General features: G+C 40.1%; 1 protein-coding gene across 3 annotated transcripts in view; it reads left to right on the plus strand.

The window, feature by feature from the left end:
- mpped2a (metallophosphoesterase domain containing 2a) overlaps positions 1–25,800 on the plus strand; it is an 87,628-nt gene that overhangs the window by 33,580 nt on the left and 28,248 nt on the right. For all 3 annotated transcript variants that reach the window (XM_049595471.1, XM_049595463.1, XM_049595454.1), the window contains one exon: positions 7,547–7,772. In XM_049595471.1, coding sequence (XP_049451428.1) covers positions 7,547–7,772 — 226 coding nt within the window. The remainder of the gene's footprint in view (positions 1–7,546; positions 7,773–25,800) is intronic.

Below are 25,800 nucleotides of genomic sequence, written 5' to 3' on the forward strand. Positions count from 1 at the left end.
AAATAGTAAGCGACAGACGTGCTGCAGTAAAAGCTTTAGAAAGTGCTGCCAGTGATCAACAAAACAAAAATCAAACATGACCTTTGGATCCAAATGTGTAAAAATGAAATGTACAAATACAGTAAAAAAAGGTACAGAACAGAAAAAAACAACACAATGGACAGTTTCAGACCAGAGGTCAACCGATTGTGGATTTTTAAAGACTGATACAATAACGATAGTTTGAAAGTGGAAAAGGCTGATAGCTGATTGATTGGTCGATATCCAAAATGGTGGCCTTTATTGCTAGAGTTTAAATGATAAGTCAATTTTCAGAAAGATGATTGGCAACTATTTTGATAATCGTCATATAATGCCAAAAATTAGCCCTTAGTTGTGAGGATTTCCCTTGTCATATTTCACAGTAAGCTGCATGTTGTTGAGTATTGTACTGTTGGTTTGACATAACAAGACATTTGATGACTTCATCTTAATTTTGTCTTTTAAATTGTTGGGCACATTTTACTATTTTCCATGATTTTATGGACTGAAAAAATCTAGAATGAAAAACAAAATGTCAGATTAGTTGACAAAGAAAATACTCACTTGGCAACATTAGAATTTATTTAAAGTTGTGTTTCTGTTCAGCTGATTATTGTAATTTCAATATTCACGAGGGCTGTACTGGTTCGTACATAAAACCGGTATTTATTGTTGTTATAATATGAATTTTTCATGTACCGGAATACTAGTGAATAGCACAAACAACGTCCGGAACGTGCACGGCAGGAAAGTGTTTCAGCAGGGACCCATTTCACCGCTACACACCACAGGCGTGCTAGAGCCGGCGAGAGTGAGAGCATAGAGGAAAGTTTAGAGGCGAGAATGGCTGCCGGAGAGAGTCCTGAAAGTGAAGCAACTGTACACGTTGCTGAAGAAGAACATGATAACCCAGAAGAACTCATACCAAAAAGAGCAGTGTTTCCTCCATATGCAACTAGCATATTTATTTATTTATTTATTTTTTTTTTTTTTTCTCGTCTTAGCTCTTTAGAAACAACCGTTATATTATTTGGCACTACTGACGATTCATATCCAGGCCTATAGAACAGGTCTATACCTTGTCATGACATGGTTGCACGTTTACAATTCTCCTCTGCTCTCTGTATCATGCACGGCAGAGTTTCACCCCGATGTGTGTGTGTGTGTGTGCGCGCACACACACACACACACACACAGGTGAGCACACTAGAGCGCGGTTTGGGCCACATTTTCCTGACTGAAGCCGACCCGAGTCTGAGACAATTATAACCGAGCACGGTACTAATGGAGCGGGGCCTGTGTTGCGTTCAGATATTGTCATGTAAATAACAAACTCCGGCACTTGAATGGGCCATAGCACAGCACAGCAGCATGTCAAGTGGGCCGAACCCGAGCAAAATACCGTCAAATACCGTGAAACCAATATGACTCTTTAAAAAATCGTGATATGAAAATTTTGTCATACCGCCCAGCCATAATATTCGCTCTACTTCTAGCTTTGTTATCGTCCCCACCAACTACTGAAGGAAATATCTTTCTCTTTAGCTGCTAAATGCTCTGTTCACCAGCTAGTCTCTAACTTGGTCTGCCTGCTGTTTGGTGCGGCGCAGATAGTGCACAGTGAGTTCATCAGAGCTTGATCCCTGTGAACAGCTGAAGAGTTGCAGATTGTTAAATCAGAACAGAAACCCGAAAGGTGCTAAAACAAGCTAAGCGTCTCCGGGTGTTTTCAACATCATCCACATAAGAAAAAAGGCTTGTTTTACAAAACTAATGCGTATTCGTAGTGTCTGCTCTAATTGGAAAATGTGTTGATCCAGTTTCATCATTTTCCCCTCCAGGATTAATTTGAGGAGACGAGAGGAGATGAGACAGGGAAGACAGGTTAATAGATATTCACCTCTTTAATTTAGGAAATATAACATTGAATGTGTTTGGAAAGAGTGTATTTTTAGTATTGCGCTGTGAAAAATACTTTCTAATTGAAATGTTTTCAGATGTATTTGTCTTCTTCAATTGTTATACAAACGTAAGTCTGCCTGCTTGAGAGATAAAACATTTCTCTGCACACATAGTTCTTTACAGAGTTTTGATTTTCTCTTTCGTTTGTGGGCGAAAAAAATAAGAAATAAATCTAGGTGTATCACTCCACCAGCCCTCTGTAAGATGTATCACGGTGGCAATAAAAAGCAGTAGAAATTCCCAGTAGAGTAATGGAGATGGAGTTGTTTGATGGTAATTATGTTTTCCCCACCTTTTCCCTGCCTGGTGGTGGTGGTGGTTGAGAGGATGATTCGCTTTGGGTATAATGTGTGTGTGTGTGTGTGTGTGTGTGTGTGTGTGTGTGTGTGCGCGCGCGCGCGCGTGTCTGTGTGTAAATGGATGTGTGATCCAGTTAGAGTGCTGGGGGACTGAGAGACGGCGCTCTCATATAAGGTTAGACTGGAATTTATGATCCTGAGACGCGACAAGAGCTAATTTAGAGTAGCGGGAATGAAACCTGTGGACCGGGGAACCATGATTCTTTCATTTTCAGCATTAGAGAACACACTCTCTCTTTCTCTCCCACACACACTCACACACACTGACACACACACAGAGACGGATGCAGTGGAATTTTTTATCTACCTGCACTGAGCCAGCATATCCTGATTGAATTTGTATTCTATTCAGTTTCTATTATTTTTATTTCCAATTGTGAACTTGACCGCTGCAAAATTGAGCAGTGAGCTTCCATCTTTTCTTTCACTTACTGTCATGAATCCAAAGCTTTTTTATTCAGCAAATAAGTTTTATTGGATTCTTTATTCAACATTTTATTCAATTCAGTCATAACCGTCTGATATCACTGGCCAGAGCAATATGGAGCAGAGGACAAAAACGTTTTACAATAGAGCGGTATCAGCTAATGTTGCCAGAGCGAATACCTTCCTGTCAATCAAACTCTGTGTTGCTGGTGGATGTTGGCATCTCACTGTAAATCTATAATAATCATGTAGTGTATGTTAAGGATTTCTCTGTTGAATAGTGTTTTTGTAGTTTTTTGTTATTGATGAATGTCTAGGAGATCCTGTGAAACCTGTCAAACATTGAAATATAGCTTCTGAAATGCAGTTGCAAAGGATATATGCAAACAATATGTGTAATCTCGACCTCTAATCTGTATGTAATTTTCCACCTAAATGCAGCTCAATTACTGCATATAAAGATGGACAGCATGACAGCTCCCCAAAATCGAAGCCAAAACCTTTTGTTCGCCCCCTGGTGGCTGGCAGCAGTATAGGTCATAAACCCCGCCCTTCCATGTTAGCAAATGCTAACTAAAAAAATCTAAGTACACATAAAATAAATTTTTTCCTAAAGATGGTTTCTGTCATTTTATATAGTTCTTATCACAGTGAAGTTTGTTTAAGTGTTTGTGTTTCTGAGTTTGGTCTCAGTTAGTTATTTGATGCCATTAAAGGGGGTGTGACATCATATTGACAGTTGTGTGTGCCAATCAGTGAGCTTGGGATCAATGGTGCTGTTCACGATTGGGTCAGGTGGGTGCATGGGTGGAAACTCAATACTGCAGCTTCACTTCCTGATTGCTACGGTGCTGATTGTGGCTCCTAATGACATCACCAGTGCAAGATGGCAGTGCTGGTATGCAGGAATTTTTGGCTTCATTTTTGTATGGTGAGAAAAGTGGAGACAATGGATGTACAAAGAGATCTTGATACAGTGTAGGAGGCAGGCCCTACTTCATTCCTGTGAAGGTTGCTCAGTGCCACATGAAGCCAAAAACGTGGTACTAAATTACAGACATCTTCCGCATTGTGAGGCCCATAGATAAAGCAAGCTAGAGGCTTACAGCAGCCGAGTGCAGCCAAGCAGCTAACTTCCAGTTCAGTCTTTCACTATCTTGAAAAGAAATAATGATTAGATTGTGTGGCTCTCCTAGAAATCTGAAATGCTAACAGACTAAATGGGTTAAATTCTGATTGTGAAAGGAGTCATTTTGCGGGGTTGTGGTGCTCAAGTAAATGTATTCACTGATTTACAGACATCTCCTTCACAATGTAAGTCTAATGGACTCCATGACATTATGTGACTGATTTGGAAGTTGTAATTCCATGTTTGGCCACGATATAAAATTGGCTTCAAAGCCCGCTGCTGTTTCTGGGGTCTTGATGGAGACATGTAATCAATCAGTATATGGACGCATTCACATTGGCGCTATTTGGTCTGCTTTAAGTGAACCCTGGTCCGCTTCCACAGATAGTTTGGTTTGTTTGGAGTGGTGTGAACGTTCATTCAAACTCTGATGCGGACCCAACGAGCGATCCCTGGTCCCTGAAAACTGGGGGTCTCGGTTCACTTGCAAGTGAACCCTGGTGCGGTTCGGTAACAGTGTGAAATGCAAACAGACTATCCAAGAGGAAGTGACGTAGAACGCAATGCATTTTGGTGACCAAGCTGGCTGAAGGGGATGGATTTCCGTTTTCGGTCCTGGCCAATCAATGAGCCGGGTTTTCTTCTTCCTCATGCTTTTTTTCTTCCTGGTCAGTGGTCGTTTCGGGCAATACTGCCTCCAAACCAGCAGCCATTGTAACTGACGTCGTCCAGGCAGTTTGGTCCGCTTTAAAAAGTGCAGTGTGAAAGTGAACTGAACCAAATGAAATTTTTTGGCATTCCCCGCCCAATCAAACCGAGTCCCCTGGACTATCCTGGTGTGAATGTGCCCTAAGATTCCGCTCCATAGAATCAGACGCCCCAACGTCTTTACACCTGCAAATCACAGTGGTATTATCAGCTGCTTCAGCTGCAGTATTCACAAGACTACATAAAGTCATTGGCCATACAGATAAAGATTTTTATTGCAATTTTGCAATTTTATCCAATGCAAAAAAGGTGGATTGCATAATTATAAGCAGCTAAAGTAACTCTGGTTACCCAGCACTGCACATTCATCCTGCTAAGGTCAGACGGTGGTACGTATTACTTTGGTTCTCACACTTTGGGCAAATAAACCCCTGTCCTACAAGTGTTTACAGACGGAGTACAAAATATGAGTTGCAAAATATATTAATAAATCACAGCTTGAAAGCACTACATGACGTTACGTCAGCCAAACAATATGACAGTATGTACTTTAGTAGTCACGATGAATTCATTAGCATAGCACAGAGTCATCACTCATGTCAAACGCTTTTAAAGTGCTGCTGTTGGTTGAAAATAAAGCATTTGAGTATTTGTGTAAATTCTGGCCAAAACCTTTCAGCCACAGCAGATAAACACGGACAAAAAATTATGGGAAACTACATAAAGTATTACTTAGCGCTCAATTAAATTGATTAATCAATTTATCACTCGACAGAAAAATAATTGAATAGTATTTTAATTGTTGATCCATCATTTAAGTCATTTTTCAAGTTAATGTGCCAGTTGTTCCCAAGTTTCAAACTCTCATTTGTGAGTCTTGTTATTTTTCTTTGCCTTATTTGATAAAGAATAAAAGATCTCTGCGTTTTGGCTCGTTGGTTGGACAAAACAAGCACTTTAGGCTACCCTGTTGTCTAACATTTTATAAACCAAACAATTAATAAGTCAATCAAGAAAGTATTCAGCAGATTAATCGGTTGTTGTAACAATTAGGTGCAGCCTTACTATAAATTTCATCACCTGGGTTTGGGTGCTGCAACTGGGGCATGCTGTGGTTAAGTTTACTCTACACATAGGGTAGATCAGTTAATACAGAAGCTACAGAGCAGGCTAAAAAAGGATGGAAAGAGGACTGAAAGCCTGAAAAAAAGAAACAATGAAGGGGAGAAATACAGAGAAAGAATGGAGGGTGATGAATCCCAGAGCCATTCGTTGAGTGCTCAATCTGCTGGAATAAAGTAGTAAGTCAGTTTCTTGATGGCAAAGGGGAAACCGGGACAAATCACCCCGACAGAGGAGAGAGAAAAGGGCACAGCCGAAGTTGAAAGATGAGGGGATGAGAATTGTAATAGATGTTCTTCTTTATTTAGTTCAGGTTCATGCTTTTTCCTGCTGCCTGGTGTCTGCAGAGACAGACCGTGGTCTGTCGGGGTCAAGCAGAGCCGTCAGCTGTGGTAGTAACCTCTCTGACTGTCTGAATTGAGGGTATTTTTCCCCTCCACTTATCTGAGTTTTCTATCCAGTCCTGATCTGTGCTCCAGGTTAGGTATACAGGGAGCTGCTGAGGAGTGTTTGCTCCGTGTACAAAACATTAGGACAACCTGCTGTTTCTGTAGAAATAGACCAACCGGGTGGGAAGTACAACCCCTTTGTGATTTTATAAAATACTGTTGTGCTTCGAAGGAGAGCAGAGCTGCAAGATCTGGACAAAACATGCAGTGTGTGAAGAATTTATTCGGCGTAAAGAATCACTTGAAATAAATCAAATTTGAAATGAAATTTTGTTAATCAAATTTAACAACCTCAGAAGCAAATATTCTGCAGATACGATGCACAGTCAATAATGTCCTTTACTTAGTTGCTGACAAATTGCAGTAACATATGTACAAATATAGATTCAGAAATACTTTTAATAAGCAACAAATTTATATCCTGTTTCTGTCAAACAATTGTAAGTAAAAGCATGTATTTTTAAGGAATGCTAAGTTGGTCGAAATGTTTATTTGTCCTTTTTTCAACAAAAGGAACAGATTTTAACTTTCTCAATATGAATGAACTAAATGCTTATATTTCAAAAGCAATACACGCAATAATGATAAATAGGCAGTAAATAGGTGAGTACAGTCACCTTCTGGTTTTTCACTTCTGTTTTTTATTTGGCTCATTAGCATTGTCCACAGCTTATTCATCTGCACCTATGTTGGTTTGTGCAACTTTGATACTGCAGATGATATCCAGTTTATAATGATGTCACTCATATGTAAAATGCTGTGTTAATGGTTTCACCAGCTGACTAACTCTGAAAAAAAAAAACATTTTTAGGAAAAATGTGTTGCTCAAAAAGTTTGATACTGGTCATTAGGCTTGGGTGATATCGACTTTTACATACCTTCATACCTTCTGGAAATTTCACAGGTGTATATGATATATGGCGGTATTGATGAACAACATGACATCCTCATTACAGCCTCTCCAGTATGAGGATATTAGAGAGATGAGCATCTGTATTTTTGACAGTATTGAAAATCATACCATCTGGATTTCTTAATACCGTGGTATACTGTGATACTGCCCAAGCCTATTCATCATCCTGGGAGTCCAGACTCGTGCCATGTAACTGCAGCATCCTCAGTTCAGTTCTATTTGTCACGTCAGTCAGCTTGTGCACAGAAAATGTTATCAGCTACATATTGGTGGAGTGGTTGTTCCTGATATGCCATAAACTCACATATACAACAAATGGTTTCTTTCAGGTCAGAGATATTAGAGAATGTTAGAGAGGAGGACATTTCTTCGTCTAAAAAGAAAGTGATGCAGACTATAGCTTAACATGTGGATATGACTTCAGCTCACCACCCTCTCCCCATCTTGTCTCTTCTAGGTGGCCTCCCGTACGAGTTTAAGGTGGTGATCGCTGGAAACCACGAGCTGACCTTTGATAAGGACTTTATGGCCGAGCTGGTCAAGCAGGATTACTACCGATTCCCCTCAGTCTCCAAACTGAAACCAGAGGACTTTGACAATGTCCAGTCGCTCCTCACAAACTGTGTGTACCTGCAGGACTCGGACGTCACCATAAAGGGATTCCGGATATATGGGGCGCCATGGTAAGAGCACCAACCTTCCTTTTGTCCTCCATCCCAAAACGACTCTCATCACTTTCTGTCTTCCATAACCGCTGAGTCACATTTCTGTCAGGTTGTGTTGTGGTTCCCTGAGGTGAAGGTGTGCCTTCCCCTCTGTCAGTGTCTGGCTGTTTTCCAGCTCCCCTCCCTGCAGTAACTCTGTACTCTGCTCTCAGCGAGGGGCCTCTCTTACATGCAGGGTGCTATTCCCAGCTCGCACATTCCTTTATGAGCTCAGGACCTTCGCCTGCTCCCTGGGCTTACGTTACACCTGTGTTTTGACACGGGGTTAAGTGATACGCGTGGTACCGGGACACTCTGTCAATAGGCTCTCAGGTGTGGAAGGAACGCGGGGGGGTCGAGGAATGGTGTAAGCAGCGTGTATTCAGCAAACAGAGGCAGGTGGGAGTGAGAAGTGTTTGTGCAGGGAAGGTACTTGTTGTCATTATGGAAGGGAACTCTCCTGAGATCACTGCTGGACGTGCAAGTTCTGATGCAGTCAAAGTTTCATACACTATAATGTTAGGAATGGTAACTGTGTTTATGAATTAGTGCCATTTCAAATTTGATTTCTGGGGTAAACTATAGGTTTTATATCTTAGAGTACTTAAAAATAGTTTTGTGGCTTTTTTTACTCTTTGGGAGACAGTGTTTCATATACATATGCTTATATGTTTAAAAGCAATACCAGCATACAGTATTTTACACCTTTATCACAAGAAATTGCTGTACTTTTTTCCCCCACAGATGAACAGCAGTTGAGGGTTTTACAGCTGCCTATTTTCCGCAAGATAAATGTTTCTGTTTAAAGGAAACTATGATTTTTCTCCTAGTTTTACTAATTAACTTTTAACTTTAACTTAAATTTCCCTGGAGGGAAATTGATCGTGCAGGCAGGTAAAACAAAAAACACACAGACTTGAACATGAGATACACAAAACATAAAATGAGTGAGATAAATAAGTCATGCTATTGTTAAAATTTACCACTTAACTCATCTAAAGTACAGTGTACATTGTCCTCACAGCATTACATGAAACCTGGAGTACATCCAGCCGTCTTCATTTTGCCCAGGTTCCTACATTTTTTACAATTTGTATTACAGGAAGTAGAGCTGGAAAAGTTACTTCCATCCAGGAATTAATTTCACTATTGTTTTAGTATTTAAAACACTCAGAAATATTGTCTCAGGACTGTAAGATATTGTCTTAAGATCGCTCACTTTATGTCTTTAGGCTGTCTTTGTCCTTTTATTGGTGTCAAAACATCTTGCCAAAGGACTGCAGTTGAAACTTAGCCAGCTGGCTAACACGGGGACATTCACAGAAATGTTGATTAATGTACTTTGTCCTATAAATAAAATAAATCTAAACTTATTCTGACTGAGGCTTTCTGGCTGTTCTGGCCAAAATAAATCAATGCTCATATTCAAAATTGCTGATTTGACACTCTAATGCCTATTTAATTGATTAATTGACTAATTGTTTCTCTGCAGCAGAAGTCATCAAAGACTGCAGCTGGTAGTTTGCCAAAACATAATTAGTGTGGCCAGAAATATTGATTTATCATTACATATCTATTCTGAATATTTGAAACAGTTTCAATGCTGATTTTCTGCAGTATTAATAATAACAATAGCACGTTTTATTTGTATAGCACTTTTCAAAACACGGTTACGAAGTGCTTTATGAGATAAAAAAAAATAGTGTACACCATCAATACAATAATAGCAATAAAAACATTGAATATAGGCTAAGACCAGATAAATCAGAGCGTGTAATAAAAATAAAACATTAAAATTGACAAAAGAAGGATAGAAACTAGACACACAACAGATTTACTGTAAAAATGCCTTCCTGTAAAAGTATGTTTTGAGGAGTTTGCCAACATAAGTTCCTCGGGTAAGGAGTTTCACAGCTGTCGGGCTGTAATGGAAAATGCGCTGTTTCGTCCGATGCTCAGATACCAGCTGTACTTTCTTACTCTCTTTTATTGTTAGTGTTCTGCTGTTCTCTGCTACTAACCAAGAAATAGGAAAGTTGTGATATTTATCTGTTAATACAAATTTAAATTTTATGCCCTCGCTGTCAGTTTTTCCCTGTGGCATCAAAAGTGGTACTGAATATCGAGTTTCGTAAGAAAGTTAGAAATTACAGTATGACAACATTAGTTCTTAATGATCCTTTATTCTCATCTGCATGATGCCCTCACTTCACTCAATTCATATTTGCTGTAGTCCAGTAGAAAGAAAGCGGGGTAGTTCAGACTAAACTACTGTTGTCTTACAGTATCTGAACAGTCTTGCAGTCTGACCTCGGCTTGCCTGCTCTGCAGCTGCATGTTTTTTTGTGTGACGGTCGAGGTTAGAACTTCCTCTGTCCTGCTGTGGCTCTCTCTCCTCCCTCTCTTTCTCTCTGAGCTGTGATTCTCACAAGTCTGCTCCAGACTTAAAATAACTATTTAGGTCACACCTTCATCCTTTAGTGGCTATAATTAGCAGGTTTGCAGGCTGGCTTTAGAAGCGGCAGGGGGACAGTGGCGGGGGCAGATCCCAGCGTTCCTCAGACATCACAGCAGCAGGAAGGAGAGATTACCTTCTCTCTTTGCCCCTCCATCCTTCCTCTTTTCCATCCTTCTGTTTGAAAGAGGAAGGATGCTGCCCCCCCTCTCCCTGGTGGGTGTTTAGTGTGAGGGCTGGTAAGTGTCTGTTGTGACAGCTGGGGGTCTCGTGAGAGGCCGAGTGGACAGCTTGGCCACCCCCACACCCCGCGCCCCCTCCTCAGCTTCCTCACCTCCTTCACACCCATATGCCACCGTGGCCCGAGGTCTGGCCTGCTTGTCCAGTGTGAGGTCTCACTTAGCCTCGCAGTGACCCCTCACTTCATCAACAGCTCACCAGCTTGCCGCCTGGGTGGCCGAGCTCTTCCGAGCCCTCAGCGGTCTGCCACTGCAGGCCGGGACGCGACAGCATCACTCAGGAAATGTAGCGTGTAACTACCACCTGATAAACGCTGCAGTGGCCTGCTCTGCTGCTGCTGCTGCTTTAAAACACAATAATATGGTAGTGTTCAGCTCGCTGGTCAGTTCAACTTCTGCTCTCAGTGGTGGACTTCAGCGAGACAGGGTCCTTAAAGAGTCTTAAAATGTCTTGAATTCAATTTTAATAAATAGTAAGCCTTGAAAGACATTAAATAGTCTTAAGTTTGAATTTGTGAGATCTTAATTGCCACATACATCTTATCTTATTTAATTAACTGTCTTTTAATTTCTTTTTGTCAAACAGGGTGCATTAAAGTCCACATTTCATTCATCACAAATCTTTAAAACTGTTGGCAAAATGAAGATGAACCAAGCTCGCTTCATAAAACCTACCCTCTGCACGGGACTACATACATAAAACTGTCAGTGCTTGATTAAGAAAAAGATTTTTTTTATATAAAATCAGTCTTAAATTATAAAAATATCTTTAAAAGGTCTTAAAAACATTAGATTTTTACGAGTTTTATGACAAAATGCCATTTTTCATACAAAATTAGTATTCTTGGTTATGACGGTGTGTACAGGAAAATATCAACCAGTAGTCACTTGTTGTTTTTTCAAGCTCTAATGCCTCACATTTTAAAACTGAACATTTCAGAACACGTTACGTCCCACTCCCATCTAACTCAAACTGAAAAATGTCAATGACAGAAACAAAATGCCATCAAAAGGATGTTTCCTTGGTTCTTTTCTCTTTGACAAGAAATCAACTTCTAAAAGGCTTTTTCTGCTTTTTGAATCACTCTGCTTGTGAAATTAAAAAAAAAAAAAAAAAAAGATTGTTCCGACGTTGAATGAAAACACATTCCAGCGTACTTTATGTCCAAAGACGGCAACACAAAGTACAATTGTTAGATTATCACCAGCGTGATGGAAAACACAACTTTAATATTCTCTTTACAGCTCCTCTGTTGTGCTTCAAGAAATCCACTAAAATAATTAATGATTTGTGTTTTTCAAAACACATTAACTGCTGGATCGATCAGTCAGATTTTATACTCTAAGAGCAGGCAGGACTCTGAAGTTTCCTTTAGTAAATTATAGAGAAGCAGCAGGTTACAGCCGTTTACACACAATGACCCTGCAGGTTTTCATCGTACGAGATGGAAGGAAACATTCTGCTCTGATTGACTGATTAGCAACATTACAGCCTCCTTTCGCTCGCTGCTCCCACCATTTCTTTTTATCCATCCATCACTTAAATGTCTGTTTTTAAAGGTCTTATGGATAAAAATGACATTCCGCTGCAGCGCTTTTCAAACATAATCCATTTTATAATTATCTGCAGCAGGTTGTCAGTTCAGCATGTGGCCATTTACAGCCGAAAGATTTGGATATACCACTGAGGAACACTTCATTCACTACGCTGTTTTTCATAAATGTTTTTTTGGACACATACAAGTCTGCTGTCGTCACATTAGGTCTAAAGGAGCACACACAAAGGAAACATGCTTTCACATCATATCAGTAAAAAAAATCTGCACTTTCCCACGCTGATAGTTTCAAGTTTTCATCTTATGAAACTGATGAAGTAAAGCCTGCTCTGAACTCCACTCTTCAGGGACTGAGGTGGATTTGAACGAGGCCAAGCCTTCTCACACACACATAGATTTTTGGTTACTTAAATATGTGTTCAACACATTGCCTCAGTTAATTAATCTCACCAGAGCACCAGAGAAAAACAGTTATCTATTAAAAAAATCTTTCGTGTTGAGGGAGAAATCGCCCCAGATGTTGTAAATCTGAGCGCTCCTCTGGCTGTGGGTTTATTACCGGAAATGTATTCAGAGATGAGATTTATTTTAAAGCAGGAGACTCTAGGATGGTGATAGGAATTACAATTCCTTTAATTACTTGGATTTTATGATGTTGATGTCAATAGAGGGTTATAAATTCCTTACCTTCATGACACCATTTCAGTAAAGTAAAAAATGACCCGGCCGTCAGGAGGTTGTATTAGGTAAAAATGAAACTCTTGTCATTTCCCCTTCAAATAAAACTCCACTTCAGTTTGCCACATACTGCTTTTATGCGAGATGTGAGCTGAGCTGAAAAAGCTGCGAGGAAATGTAATTTCATTTATGTAATGTGGACTATTTCCACTTCCAGCTGAATTGAGAGTCGGCACAGTCTGCTTTCATTCAGATGCTTGAAAACTACAGAATTCAGCTTCTGCAACAGGAACGTAAACATGTTGAATAAATTAGGCACTTAGAAAATATCCTTGAGCTTCCATTAGCAGAACAAATAAGTGATATGAATGATAAGCAAATGTGGAGGATTACATTTTTCCAAGGCTGCAACTAAAGATTATTTTCATAATGAATTAAACTGCTGATTATTTTTTCGATTGGTCGTCTTTGAAATTAAAATTCTCGTCGTATCTCCAATGTGATGTTTCTGTGTTGCGTGTTTTGTCCGACAAAAACTTAAAAGCCAAAGAGATTAAATTTACAATTATATAGAACACAGAAAAGCAACAAACATTTTTGTCTCTGTGACCTTAAGCGTCAAAATGTTTTTGACAGATGCCCGGATGTTCATTTCTTCTGCTCTCTTTATTGAACAAATCATTTTATGAGACATTTTTGAAAATACCTTTATAAAACTGTGTTTTGAAACATTTTGAGTCAAACTCCGCTCTGACCTTTTTCACTCCTGCTCGGAGAAAAAGCAGCGTACCATGAAAGACACACAACACACACTATTTAATGACAGATGCTTAACAGACCGAATACCTAAACCTCCTCTTCTCATACTCACACACTCCTACACACTCACACACACACACACACACGCTGTGGAAAGACGAGCAGGCTTCTGCACCGTGTCAATCAAACCTCTTTAGGAGAAGCTGAAGGTCTCTCGGAGCTTTACAGTTTTAGATTTGATTCACATCGTTAACTCTCTCTGCTCCAGGCAACAAGATTTTGGAGCAAAGTAAAACTCTGAGTCCTTTTCTTTGAACTTTAAACCCCATTCAGTGTATTTATTAATCTTTTTAATCTTCTGTCTTTAATCTAGCGCTTTAATGCAGGATATGAATGTCTTTTTTTGCCCTTTGTGAAATGGTAGAAAGTTGAGAGCTGCTCCAGCCTGACAGCTTTAGGTTAAACACTTAAAACACTTCAGATCTGTGCTGAACTCTTAGATGATTACAACCCAATCTGTGATCCATCTGTGAACTTTAATTGAGTCATTTATCAGTTAAAAAAATCTGGTCAAAGCTTCTGGAACATGAAGACTTTTGCCTCTGTCTCTGTTTGGTATCTCTGTACAGTGTATGCAAGCAGGTGAGGTGAATTAAACAATTTAATGACATCATTTGTGTTCTGGAAAATTAAAGGGAGCACACAGCTTTATCTTTGTCATCTGACTTTCTGCAGACCACATGATTAGGCAGTTCTTTGAAAATGTGATCTTCAAAGTAGTGACATGAATGTTATCTGCATCTTATTTTAAGAAGCACTATTAATTTAAGTGTTTTTAAGCCTATTTGCATAGTTGGTAAAGTACTGCAGCAGGCGAGCTGCAAGATGTCTTGCTGTTATTCAGCAATACACCAGTGCTAGCATCTCTGCTCTTGCTGCCTATCAATTACAGGATTTTATTTGTTTTGAGAGCCAGTATATTGCTGAACGTCTCTGCCCCTACTCCCGACCTTTAGATCCTCAGAACAATGTCTTTTAATTGTCTCGCGAACGAGGCTGGTGGGTAAGGGAGATTGTACCTTTGCGGTAGCTGCTCCAAAACTTTGGATTTGCTCTCCACTCTTAATCAAATCCTCCCCCTCCATTGACACTTTTAAGATAAATCTTAAAACGTACATGTTTTCAGTGGCCTTTGGTTTTTTGTAGTGGTTTTAATATTTTAGTATTTTAGAATCTTTGTATATAATCATTTCCTAGCAGTTTGATTCTGTTTTATATTTGTGTGTCATTATTTTATTTCGTGCAGCACTTTGGTCACTTTGTGGTTGATTCTAAGGCCATGTTTACACAAAAACGATCCACTGAAAACATAATCGGTTCTCATTTTCGCTTTGAAAAACGTTCCGCGTTTAGACGACAACGTTTTGATAACAATCGCCGTGCACATGGATCAGCAAAAATGACCAAAAACGCTCCAGTATACATCCCAGGCCAGTAGTTGGCGGTGTGACGCTTACGCTTCCTTCTACAGAGCGGCGATGTATAAACAAACAAAATGGCAACCGCACAAATGTTTGTCTGGACGGACAACGAGGTGGAGTTGCTACAGTAAATCTACACTATGATGGGGAAGCGTTGATAAATTCAGTAGGGTGAGCAGCACAAGCAGAGCTCGGGAGTCCGCCATTGTTGTTGTGATGGTTGACTTTCTCTGCATGCCTAGTGACTGGAAGCGTAATGCGCGTGTGCAAAAAGTCTCCGTTTTCAGAGGAACTGCATATTGCAAGTTTACATGACAATGGAGACGGTGCTGTTTCCAAAAAAATGCACTCTGGAACCCGTTTTCAAAACGTTACATTTTCAGGCACCCAAAACGCTGATGACGTGTAAACGATTGGCCAAAAAGCAACTAAAGTTTACCGTTTTCAGTTGAAATCATTGTCGTATAAACGGGACCTAAATGTGCTATATAAATAAACTTGATATGATTTAGTTTGATTTACTTTGCCCCTGTGTGCAAATCCATTGATCTCAATAATTCTATGGAATTTAATTGATTTAATTACAAAATTTTCTTTTAAATTTTGTTGCTAACAGCTCTTTACGCATACTTCACACTAATGCATCGATTATCTGTCCTGTATACTCCCAATCATTTGCTTTATCCAGCTTCTCCAAAGGCAAATATTTGCAGCTTTTGTTTGCCTCTTATCATTGTAAACAGAATCCTTTTTTTATTTTTGGACTCTTGGTCTGACTAAATTTGCCTCCTGAAGACATCTGTTTGAGCTCTGGAAAGCTGTGATGAACGTTGGTTGTTATTTTACAAACTAAATTATGAATCAGTTAAAAGAAATCGTGAAAATAATCACTGCAGCACACACACGGGCACACAGACACACTCAGCTCAGACAGCAGCAATAGAAGGAGTGAGCGGTCAGGCTGGTCACAGATATGTGAGGAATCCTGCTGGTTTTGCCGACTCCGATAAGCTCTGCTGACTGATTCAGAACAGAGAAGCACAAGCAGGGAAAAGAGACCGTCTGTAGGGATTAACCTGTTTTGTGATTCTGGACTTGACCGCAACTTAACTCCCGGGTCGAAGGTCAAACTGTTGCTGCTGCCTCTGTGGCCTCCTCCCCGATCCTCCCAGCTGAAGCTCTCCTCTGCTGCCTTGTCCACTGGGGAGTCTCTTCCATCTCCTCCCTTCTTCACACTTCCTCTCCTGTCATAATTTTTTTCTCTCCTCCTCCCCATCTCCTCCTTTCATTTCTTCCTTCCATTCTCTCGTCCTTTTGACACAGTACCTTTTCCCCTGCTTCTCCTCTTTCTTCACAGTACTTACTTTGGTTCCTGTTAACGAATGAAATGGCAATCGATGCTTGGTTGTTTTTTTCAATAGCAAATCAGTCTGCTGGCTTGCTTGTGTGTGTGTGTGTGTGTGTGTGTGTGTGTGTGTTTGCCTCCCAGAGGCGGCAGATTAAATCCAACTGCCCTCATTTGACTCTCTGAAACTCACCTCGGGGGAAACCTGGAGGGCCAAATGCAGATTTGTCATTTGCAGATTTTAGTTTTATTCATGTATTCATTTCTCACTGTAAAGGTCAGCCATGTGTGTGTGTGTGTGTGTGTGTGTGTGTGTGTGTGAGATGAAGGGAGAGGGAAAGAGGGAGCAGGAGAGGCAGTGATACACAGTGCTGATGTTTAAATATTGGTATGCCTTGGTTGTTTTCATTATGCAGAGGGCAGAGATCTGTTTCCCTCTGCACTCTCTTTACCCTCCCTTCACCATCTATCTGTCTTTATCTCTGTCTACACTATATTGCCAAATGTCTATGGACCCCCCCTGCCCACATACCTTTGTGTTCTGTTGGTCCAGAGCTTAGACCCCGTTCAGGAAATCTTAATTTGTAAGTGTACGGTTATATTTTATATAACAGCGTGCTTCATTTAGTGGAAGATCCTTTCCCACTTTAACATGACAGTACCCCGGAGCACAAAGCTAGGTCAGTTTGGTGCTGAAGAGTCCTGATGTCAGCCCCCATCCAACATTTCTGGGAGTGTTGGATCTTCCTAATGCTCTCGTGGCTGAATGGGAGCAAGTCCCTGCAGCCAGGCTCCAAACCGTGGTGGAAAGACTGGAGCCAGACTTTTAGTGGAGACTGTAAATTTCCCAGACGTTCAAACCATGACTAGTTCAAGATCAAAACGTAGATGATAGATTTATATAAGTCCTCTCAGAAATTCGTACTGTATGCTGTACAGCAATTATTAGATACAGAAACAGACAGCTACAATAACACAGACAAAAACAACAGGGCATCTTCTCCATATTATAGACCTACTGTAATCACCACATATCATAAAGTGCAGTGCTTCATACACAGAGGTTGAATTATTTTTCTGTTTCAACACTGCAATACTGGTGTAATTATCTGCGTGCCCGACTGGTTCCGAGGGCTGGCACTCTGTACCCTCTGCCTGATGGAAGCAGCTTGTATTCACTAAGTAGGAGGTGTGAAACTTCTCTAGTAATCGCCTGCCCTTCTCTCACCACTTGCGACTCACAGGTCATCGTCATGCTGTTTTTCTGGTGTCCAGCAATCTTCCTGGACACATTGATTATCTTAGCAGTTTGGTTTTTTTTTTTATGTTCACCAACAATGAAAAATACTAGCTAATAGAACAGAAGGTAAGAATGCTCTCTACGAATGAATGATAGAAGAGCGGGCGACCAAATTAACAGTCACAATTTAGCACAATTTAATCTGTAAGGTCAATAAACATTTGCTGAAAAAGCATTGTGTGTATTACAAAAGCCATTTGAAATCGCTATTCACGTTTTTCAGTAAGAAAATTGTATTTTAAATGCCACTGACATGCCTTGACCTGTCTTGACCGTTAGATATCATCCTGTAAACCGTGACAACTCACTATAGAGAAAGTAACAAATTCGATAATATACTATGTATTTAACGTTCTGACTCGTCTCCATTCAAAAACCCACACTGTCACACAGCTCATGCATGGTTGTGCACACAAATTGACACACATGTACATGCACCAGGCTATTTAAACAGCTGCAGACTTGTAATGTTCGCAGGCACGTGGTTTCATCCCTTAAAGTATGAAGGCACGTGCGTGTTCGTGTGTGTGTATGTATGAAAGAAACAGAGGTGGCAATCAGAGCAGCTCGTCAGTTTCAACATCCTGTCCATCTCCTCCTACCTTAATAAGTTTAACTGACTAGTATTTCTGGTGCTGACTAGCAAGGTTAGCAATGTTTAATCAACTAATAGTGCACATCCATAGTTGTAGCAGCAGGTAAATGCCCATGCTTTTCAGTAAGATGTTCAACAAGCGCACATGGGTGTCATCATGTCCACATACTTTTGGCTCTATAGTGTATGACAGGATTAAATAAAAAAGCCTGTTCCTTCTCACTGTCTCTCTTATTTTCTCTATCAGGAAGTGGCTTTTTGTTGCAAGAGCGTCCTGGTGTTGTAAAATAAGAACCACCCCTGACCCTCAACGCATACATACAGGTTTAATCTCCATCAGGGAAAATGCAGTTTAAAAAATATTCTTTTAATTAACAGTTTATTAAATGTTTCATCTGACAATAACAAGTCGTGTCTTCATGATCAACTACATGGCAAACCTGTAGAATAAATTTGATGCAAGTCACAAAGAAACAAACATTTTTTTTTAAATGTATTAACTTAGTTTGGACCTTTTGATGTGACGGTCCTCCACATTACACGACAGTGTGTAGCCCTCCAGTCTGTTCAACACTGTAAAGGCAAGTTTTTGTAACAACTGCCTTCTTATGTAACTGGACATAACAAATATTCACAGAACTGTATGTGAAGGATGTGTGCAGGTCCGAAACATCTTTTATTAATATGATTAATTGATATAATTTCTACAAAATTAAGAGAATGAACTTAAAAAAAAAATACATGTATTTAATTATGTGTTTCTTTCAAACCTGTAGTATATCTGGACAACTCTATAACTCATGTGAAAGTGAACACAAACATTTTAACTCTATGTTGTTTTCATTCGTCTCTGTCATTGAGATCTGATATTTGTGCCGGCTGCTTTTAGCTTAATCACCCCTAAGTCACCTCTTTGCCGGCGCCAGCCTCTGTCTTGGCAGTCTGCCCACCACACACACACTCACCCACACACACACACGTGCAGAGTGACATACACTGTTTTCTCTGTCTGAGTGTGAGCACATGGCAGCGTTACCTCCGATGAGGCAATGGGCCCTGACAAATGTCCGTCACCGAGAAGTCAAGGGCTTCATGGTCGCTCTGCCCTCGTCTCTTTCTCTCTTCAGGGAATTCGTGTGGTGAAAGTTCCTCTGAACACAAAAACATGTAGTGAATGAAGAGTTTTCTTTTTTATAACACACATTTGCCACCCCAGTTTTACAAGAAAATTATGACTTATGAAATTGTAAAATTAAGAGAAAATGCTTTTTTTTCTTAAATACTGCAGGGACATTTGTTTTATTTATTGAAATAGTTAGAAGTTGTGGATGAACAATGTGTTGTCATTGGCAGTTAGAGACTACCTGGATAATAACTTTTCCTGTCTGACTTTTTTAGGAAAGTTTTACACTCTCTGTCTCTGGATTTAAACACAGCCATTTTCTATGACTGTCAGTTGCTGTTTCCGAGCTTTGCATAGCTTATTATTTTTGCAGAAATCATGATATGTTACTGAACCATAAAATGCGACTGAAACAAATGATGACTGAAGCAAATAGTCGATCAACAGACATTTATCTGCAGCTGTTCTGATAATATGTTATTCTTCATTTTTCAAGCACAAAGGACAAACGTTCCCTTTTCAAATAGGAGCATTTTTAGAGAATGTAAATGTGAACTGAAAATATTTTGGGCTTTTATGCTGATGCATGTATTCTGAACAAATTAACTAAATCTCTGGGATATTTTGTAACGAAAAAAAAAAAAACAGTTTATCAATAGATAATCATTAGTTGCAGCCCAAATGTGACCAACGTAAAACTGACATTAACAAATAGTGACAAGTATTGGTATTTAAAAGGCATTTTATCTCTAAATCTAGTGTTAAACCTGACGCACCTCAATACAACAGCATGTTTGTGTTTTAGGATTTAAAGCAATCCATTAGATTTCACTAGTTTTCTCAGGTAAGATAGAGCAGAATTAATTTACCAATAATCAATATATCTTTCTAAAAGGATAGAGTTGGTAAAACACTGTTAGTGCCAAGGCAAACAGTAATTGTTTGTCTTAAACATACCAATTATAAATGTTGATTCAGTATTTATTGTGTAGATAAGAAATAAAGATAAGAAAATTCAGATTTGTAACTGAATCAGTATTTTCTTATCCCTTGCAGATGATTACACGCTGATGTGCTTCCACTTTTCGTTCCGAATGAAACTCTTTCATAATGTCATCAGATAAGCAAATAAAAAAGGTTGCCAAGATAAAAATAAAGCAGCTTTTCTTTTTTAGTTTTCCTAAAATTTGGAAATGAACTGTCTTCAGTTGACAGCAGTCTCACAGTAATTACAGTAATGTTTCAGAATTAATGAGATAATGATTTATTGATGTTCGAATGTGACACCTTTACTTAATGGAGCGTAAAATAGAAATCGTCAAGCATCTGTTAACGGGGCCTGGAATGTGGCGTGTGCTCCTGCTGGGTGTGTATTAGCGTGTGTATAGCTCCTGCTGCTGTTGTTGTTGGCACCGCTTGGTGCACCCATGGGTGCTGGTGCAGCTGCAGGTGGTCGTCAGGTTACAGATGCGGGAAGGTTCAGACTGTACGGAGCCTCCTGCAGCTGGTGATGAAGGCTGCGTGGAGGAGGAGGAGGAGGGGTGTGTTGGCGGTTTGTTCTTTCAGGCTGTCAAGGTCTGCAGATGTAGCGTGTGTGTGTGTGTGTGTTTGTTTGTGTATGTGTGTGTGAAGTTTCTCAGTGTGTGTCAAAGGAGTGAATGAGAGGGTTAAGTGATGGATTTGTCAACGCGCCCTCGCTCTCCACAGTATGCCGGCTCACAGTGTTCCCTGCTGAATGACTCACTACACACACACACACACACACTCAGGGGCACATATGCACAATCACACACATTATGCAACAAAAATATGAAACGCAGTCAAAACTCAAAAGTGCAACATCCTGGAAACCAACAAACACTGTACGTTATCACAGAGGTGGGTTAATACAGACAGATTAAATGTTTCACGTCTCCATTGACTCCTCTTGGTGCAGCCCCTCCGTCCACACCCCCACCCCCAAGGTGAGCCCCCAATATGTCACAGGGAGAGTGATGGGTCCTCGCCATCGTTTAATAAAGCTCTCCTCCGTGGCCCCGTGTGCATCAGTCACCGGCCGGGCAGCCAGAGGTCTGCCATACGACGGCCAGCAGCTCCATCAAACACTGTCGGGCCTGGAAAAGGGCTGACACAGCCAAAATCCTGCTCTGGATCCAGGCCCTGTGTGAGATTCACTGCGAAAAAATTAAAGGCAAATGATCCAGTTTAGTCGGGTAGCCTGGTGGTCCCTCTTTAGTGGGAGGACACACTATCATGATGCAAATGAACGTGAATGTAACTTAAAAGTGCTTTTAAAAAATAAGGAATCATCTCACTCAGTTGGGAGACTAGGGCTGCAACTATTGATTAGTTTTATTGTTGATTGATTTGTGGTTCGTTTTCTTGAATAATAGATAAGTTGCTTTGTCAATGAAATGTCAGAGAATATTAAATAATGTTGATCATTGTTTTCTAGGAAGATACAAGAGTCATGAGTAAAGAAGACAGGAAATATTCTTATTTAAGAAGCTGGAATCAAACAATTTTCTGTTAAAAAATTACTCAAACTGATTAATTGATTATCAAATTAGTTTGCGATTAATTTAATAATTGACAACTGCAGCTCTGTGGGAGACTTGATGACCCTGTCCTTTATTCTGATATCATGTCCAAATTCTCCAATATCCAGGTTTCCTACACAAGACAAAAAAAGAAATCTTTCAACAGTGTAAAATTCTTTGTTTGTTGTTGGTTTTTCTCCATTTTCAATTCCTTTTTTCTTCATTGCAAATCAAGGCACCTTTGTAATTGTGTTGACATTGTCTTGACACTTGTGGTGGATCCAGTAAAAGAAAGAGTCATCATTTTAGTTCAGTATTGATTTGGAAACATCTCTAAATGTCAGGATTTTGGACTGTATTGATATTTTGGATTGGAAGGGTGCAGCATATCTTCTGTGGTAGCCATTAGTCTTTTTTCTTTGCAACATCTTTTTTTTTTTTTTTTTTTTGTGAAAGAACGTAAAGAACTTAATAGAGAAAAATCACCTTTGTGGGTAATTTGACCTCCTTCTCCTCTTGTCTTTCAGCATTATCAGAAAACGATGAGCAATTTTAAGTCTTTAATCTGATTACGTCAGCAGCACAGTCTCCTGCGAGGTTTCCCACCTTTACTGTGGTGTAAGCCAAAAATTGAGCGCACTGTGAATAATGGAGAGACCACTGGTGTGTGTCTGTGCTCTCGTTGTGTGGCAGACTGTTGGTGCTGCTCTGAGGTCAGATCGGTGTTTGTCCCTGGCAGTGTGGACAGACTGTGGTTACAATACACACAGAGCCTCTGGCTGGAAGGTAATCGCTCCTGTCGGTTTGCAGGTCTGTGCTTGTGTGTGTGTGTGTGTGTGTGTGTGTGTGTGTGTGTGTGTGTGTGTGTGTGTGTGTTTTTGAGCAAAAGAGCTCAATTGACTCTGTCTGAGTCGTCCACAACCTCGTTCCTTTGATGAGGACACAGAGAGACGTATATGGAACGCTGTCTCTCCTCTTCCTCTACTTGTCTGACTAAACTTGTGGAGACTAATGGATGTTAAATGTGCTTAAGATAACAGGATGTTATTTTCTGTCCTAATAGTGTTTTTTCTCTTTGTCTGCATGCTGTGACTTAACTGTGCAGAACTGGCAGCCCGATGAGTCTCCTGACTTTTCACCTAATATGGTTTCCATATTTTATCTCGAAGCCCTTGATTTCCTTCACAAGTGTGAGAAACACACATCCATCTGTGGCAGCGAGACACTTAACGCCAGGCTTAACGGAAATGCATCTCACCCTTAGCTAATTTTGGTTCCAGTGTGAATAGAGATGTGTTGATGTGTTTCTTGCTTTGAATTTTCATTTTGTCAGTTTCCAAGGTTTTCGTCTTTTTCCTGATCTTATACAAAAAAAAAGTATTCTGCAAAAATCTGACGGAATGTCTGCTCAGATTAGGAATCTTATTTTACTTATTCTTTGATCAGATGATTCCTGATTTAAATCTCTCTTTTTTTTTTATTTTTACTGTATTTTATTCAGAAAAGATCTTGTGTTTACATAATATGGAATATATGAGAACTTTGGCTCATTTTTGTGAAATGAAAAAAGGGTTTTGCAGAATAAGGCGTCATTCAGTACGTTTACATGGACAGTTTAATTCCACTTTAATTCAGAATGAAAGGCCATTTTGATTAAAAGTGGTCATGTAAACGGTCATTCCAATTGAAAATTAAATCTGATTAAAGGGGGTGGTTTATTCCATTTGTCATTCCGAATTAAAGAATTTTGTGTGCAACGCTCATTCCTCTTTAAGTTCATTCCGGTCTTTCTGCGCATGCTCGTTTCCTTGCCCTTCTGGCGCGATGACGTATATAGCGCGCATAGCAACGGGCTGAGATAGAGCAATCGGACTCGTTGCACTCACCAGTTTCCATTCGCCAAAGCACAGTCTTCTATCTCCCTTCTTCGACCTTCTACCTCCCTTCTCCTCCTCAACAGACGAAGAATTAGCAAAACAAGGTTGTTGTCGTACTGCTGCTTCAAGAATATAAGCAAAACAAGCCTGAAAAAGGCACTAAGAACGGCGGCGTCAAGCATCTTGTTATCCGGAGCGAGGACTACAGTGTTTTCTTCCGGTAAACGTAAACACGTAACATCCGCCCCGCCCCCTATCCAATCAGAAACCTTCCCTGTCCCAAACCTTGCGCAGACCTGAATAAAAGCAATTAAACTGATCTCCCATGTAAACCCTCATTCGGAAAAACTTTAATTCCGAATGATTTCATTCAGATTTATTTCATTCTGAATGAGAAGCCATCATGTAACCGCACCCATTGTCATTTCCTCAAATGATACCCAGCCCTAACGCCTCGTTTCCACTTGCATGTTGTGTGCAGACACGAAGCAATTGGAAGTCTATTAATTCCAATGGGAATCTCCATGATAGCTGATGTGCCTGCGAAACTCTTCTCCTTCATAATATTTTGGTCAGGAATTTGCAGCGAATACATTTAAAAAACACATGGTGGATTTTGGAGTGACCGTAAGGCAGTGTGCTAGCTCAGCTAACAGGCTTTTTTCTTGAATTCAGTTGCCTGTTGATTGTCAGGTGAGTTTGTTTGATTAAAAAGAACTTGTTTATCTAGTTTTAACACATTGTGAATCTGAAGAATGTCATTCTGTTAAAATATGATTATACATTATATACACTCAGATTGTCATTATGACTCAGCCATTCATTTGTCTTTTTCATTAGATGTTTCACAAAACATGCCACGTACCTGGCAGGTCCTGTTTTTGTCCCGGGTAGTTTCTGTCAGGTTTCTTTCCATCTGAAAAGAAATGAATTCCCTTGCGTTGGACACTAGAGGCATCATCAAAATATTTTCGAATCTATGGACGCCTGTCACATACGCAAGCGGAAACAAGGGGTAACAACCAACACCTGTACATTTGAGGTTTATCGTCTTCACAAATGTTCACTACTTCTCATGGTTTTACACTCATTAATTATTTGTGGCAGCCTACAAAGATATCAGTATTCGCTGACACATTGATTTTCTAATTTTGGACCTGGACTGGTAATTCAGAGCACTGTTGGAATATGTGTGAATCTTTTGGTTATTGAGAGCACCACATTCTCAGAGTCCACATTGTGGACACCGACAGAGCAGCAAAGCACCAGGTGCAGTAACAGTGAAACTTAGCTGTTTATTAATTCATACAGCTGTAGAATACTCTGTCTCTTAGACCATTTCCCTCATGTTAGTGTTGTTTATCGTTGTTCCTATAGACTTTGAGATGTAAACAGCTGTGTTCCAATGGAAACTGTGCCTCCTGCAGTCCAGCACTGGGTCTAAAGTTTACTTTCATTTGCCTCTGCAGCAGCTGCTCCTTTAATCCATCAATCTGATCTGATCGGCTCTGATCGATCAAACCACAAACTGACTGACTGATCAATTTTCCACCCCGCAAGTCAAACTCAACACACTGCTGCTGAGGGGAAAAAGATTTCTGTCTGCGCTGTGTTTACTAACATTCAAAAACCTCCAAATTCAGAGAAGGGGCACAGAATGATTACACAGAGACACACACACTAAACACAAAGTTTGCTGATCCACACCCCCCCACCCCCACCCCCACCCCCTTCGTCAGCTACCACCACACTCACACCAGTCCTGTGGGAAACACTGCTTGTAGTGTGTTTTATGTATTTATGCTGATATAAAAGCTTTACAACGGATGTGTGTTTCCAATTAACATAAGCATCACGTCTGATACAATACATTGTAAATGTGTGTGTTGTGTGTGTGTGTCCATCTCAAATAAACCACAAGAAGAAGAGCAGCAGTACAGTTTGTTTGGAGAGAGCATGTAAACCTAATCAACTCCCAGAAAAAACCTTGAAGCAGGAGGGTTTCTGGGCAGCAGCAAGAGATGGTGGATGTTGACATCTGACAGCAAGCACTTCCTTG

The sequence above is a fragment of the Epinephelus fuscoguttatus genome, linkage group LG2 (genome assembly GCF_011397635.1).
Source record: "Epinephelus fuscoguttatus linkage group LG2, E.fuscoguttatus.final_Chr_v1".
NCBI classification, from domain to species: Eukaryota; Metazoa; Chordata; class Actinopteri; order Perciformes; family Serranidae; genus Epinephelus; species Epinephelus fuscoguttatus.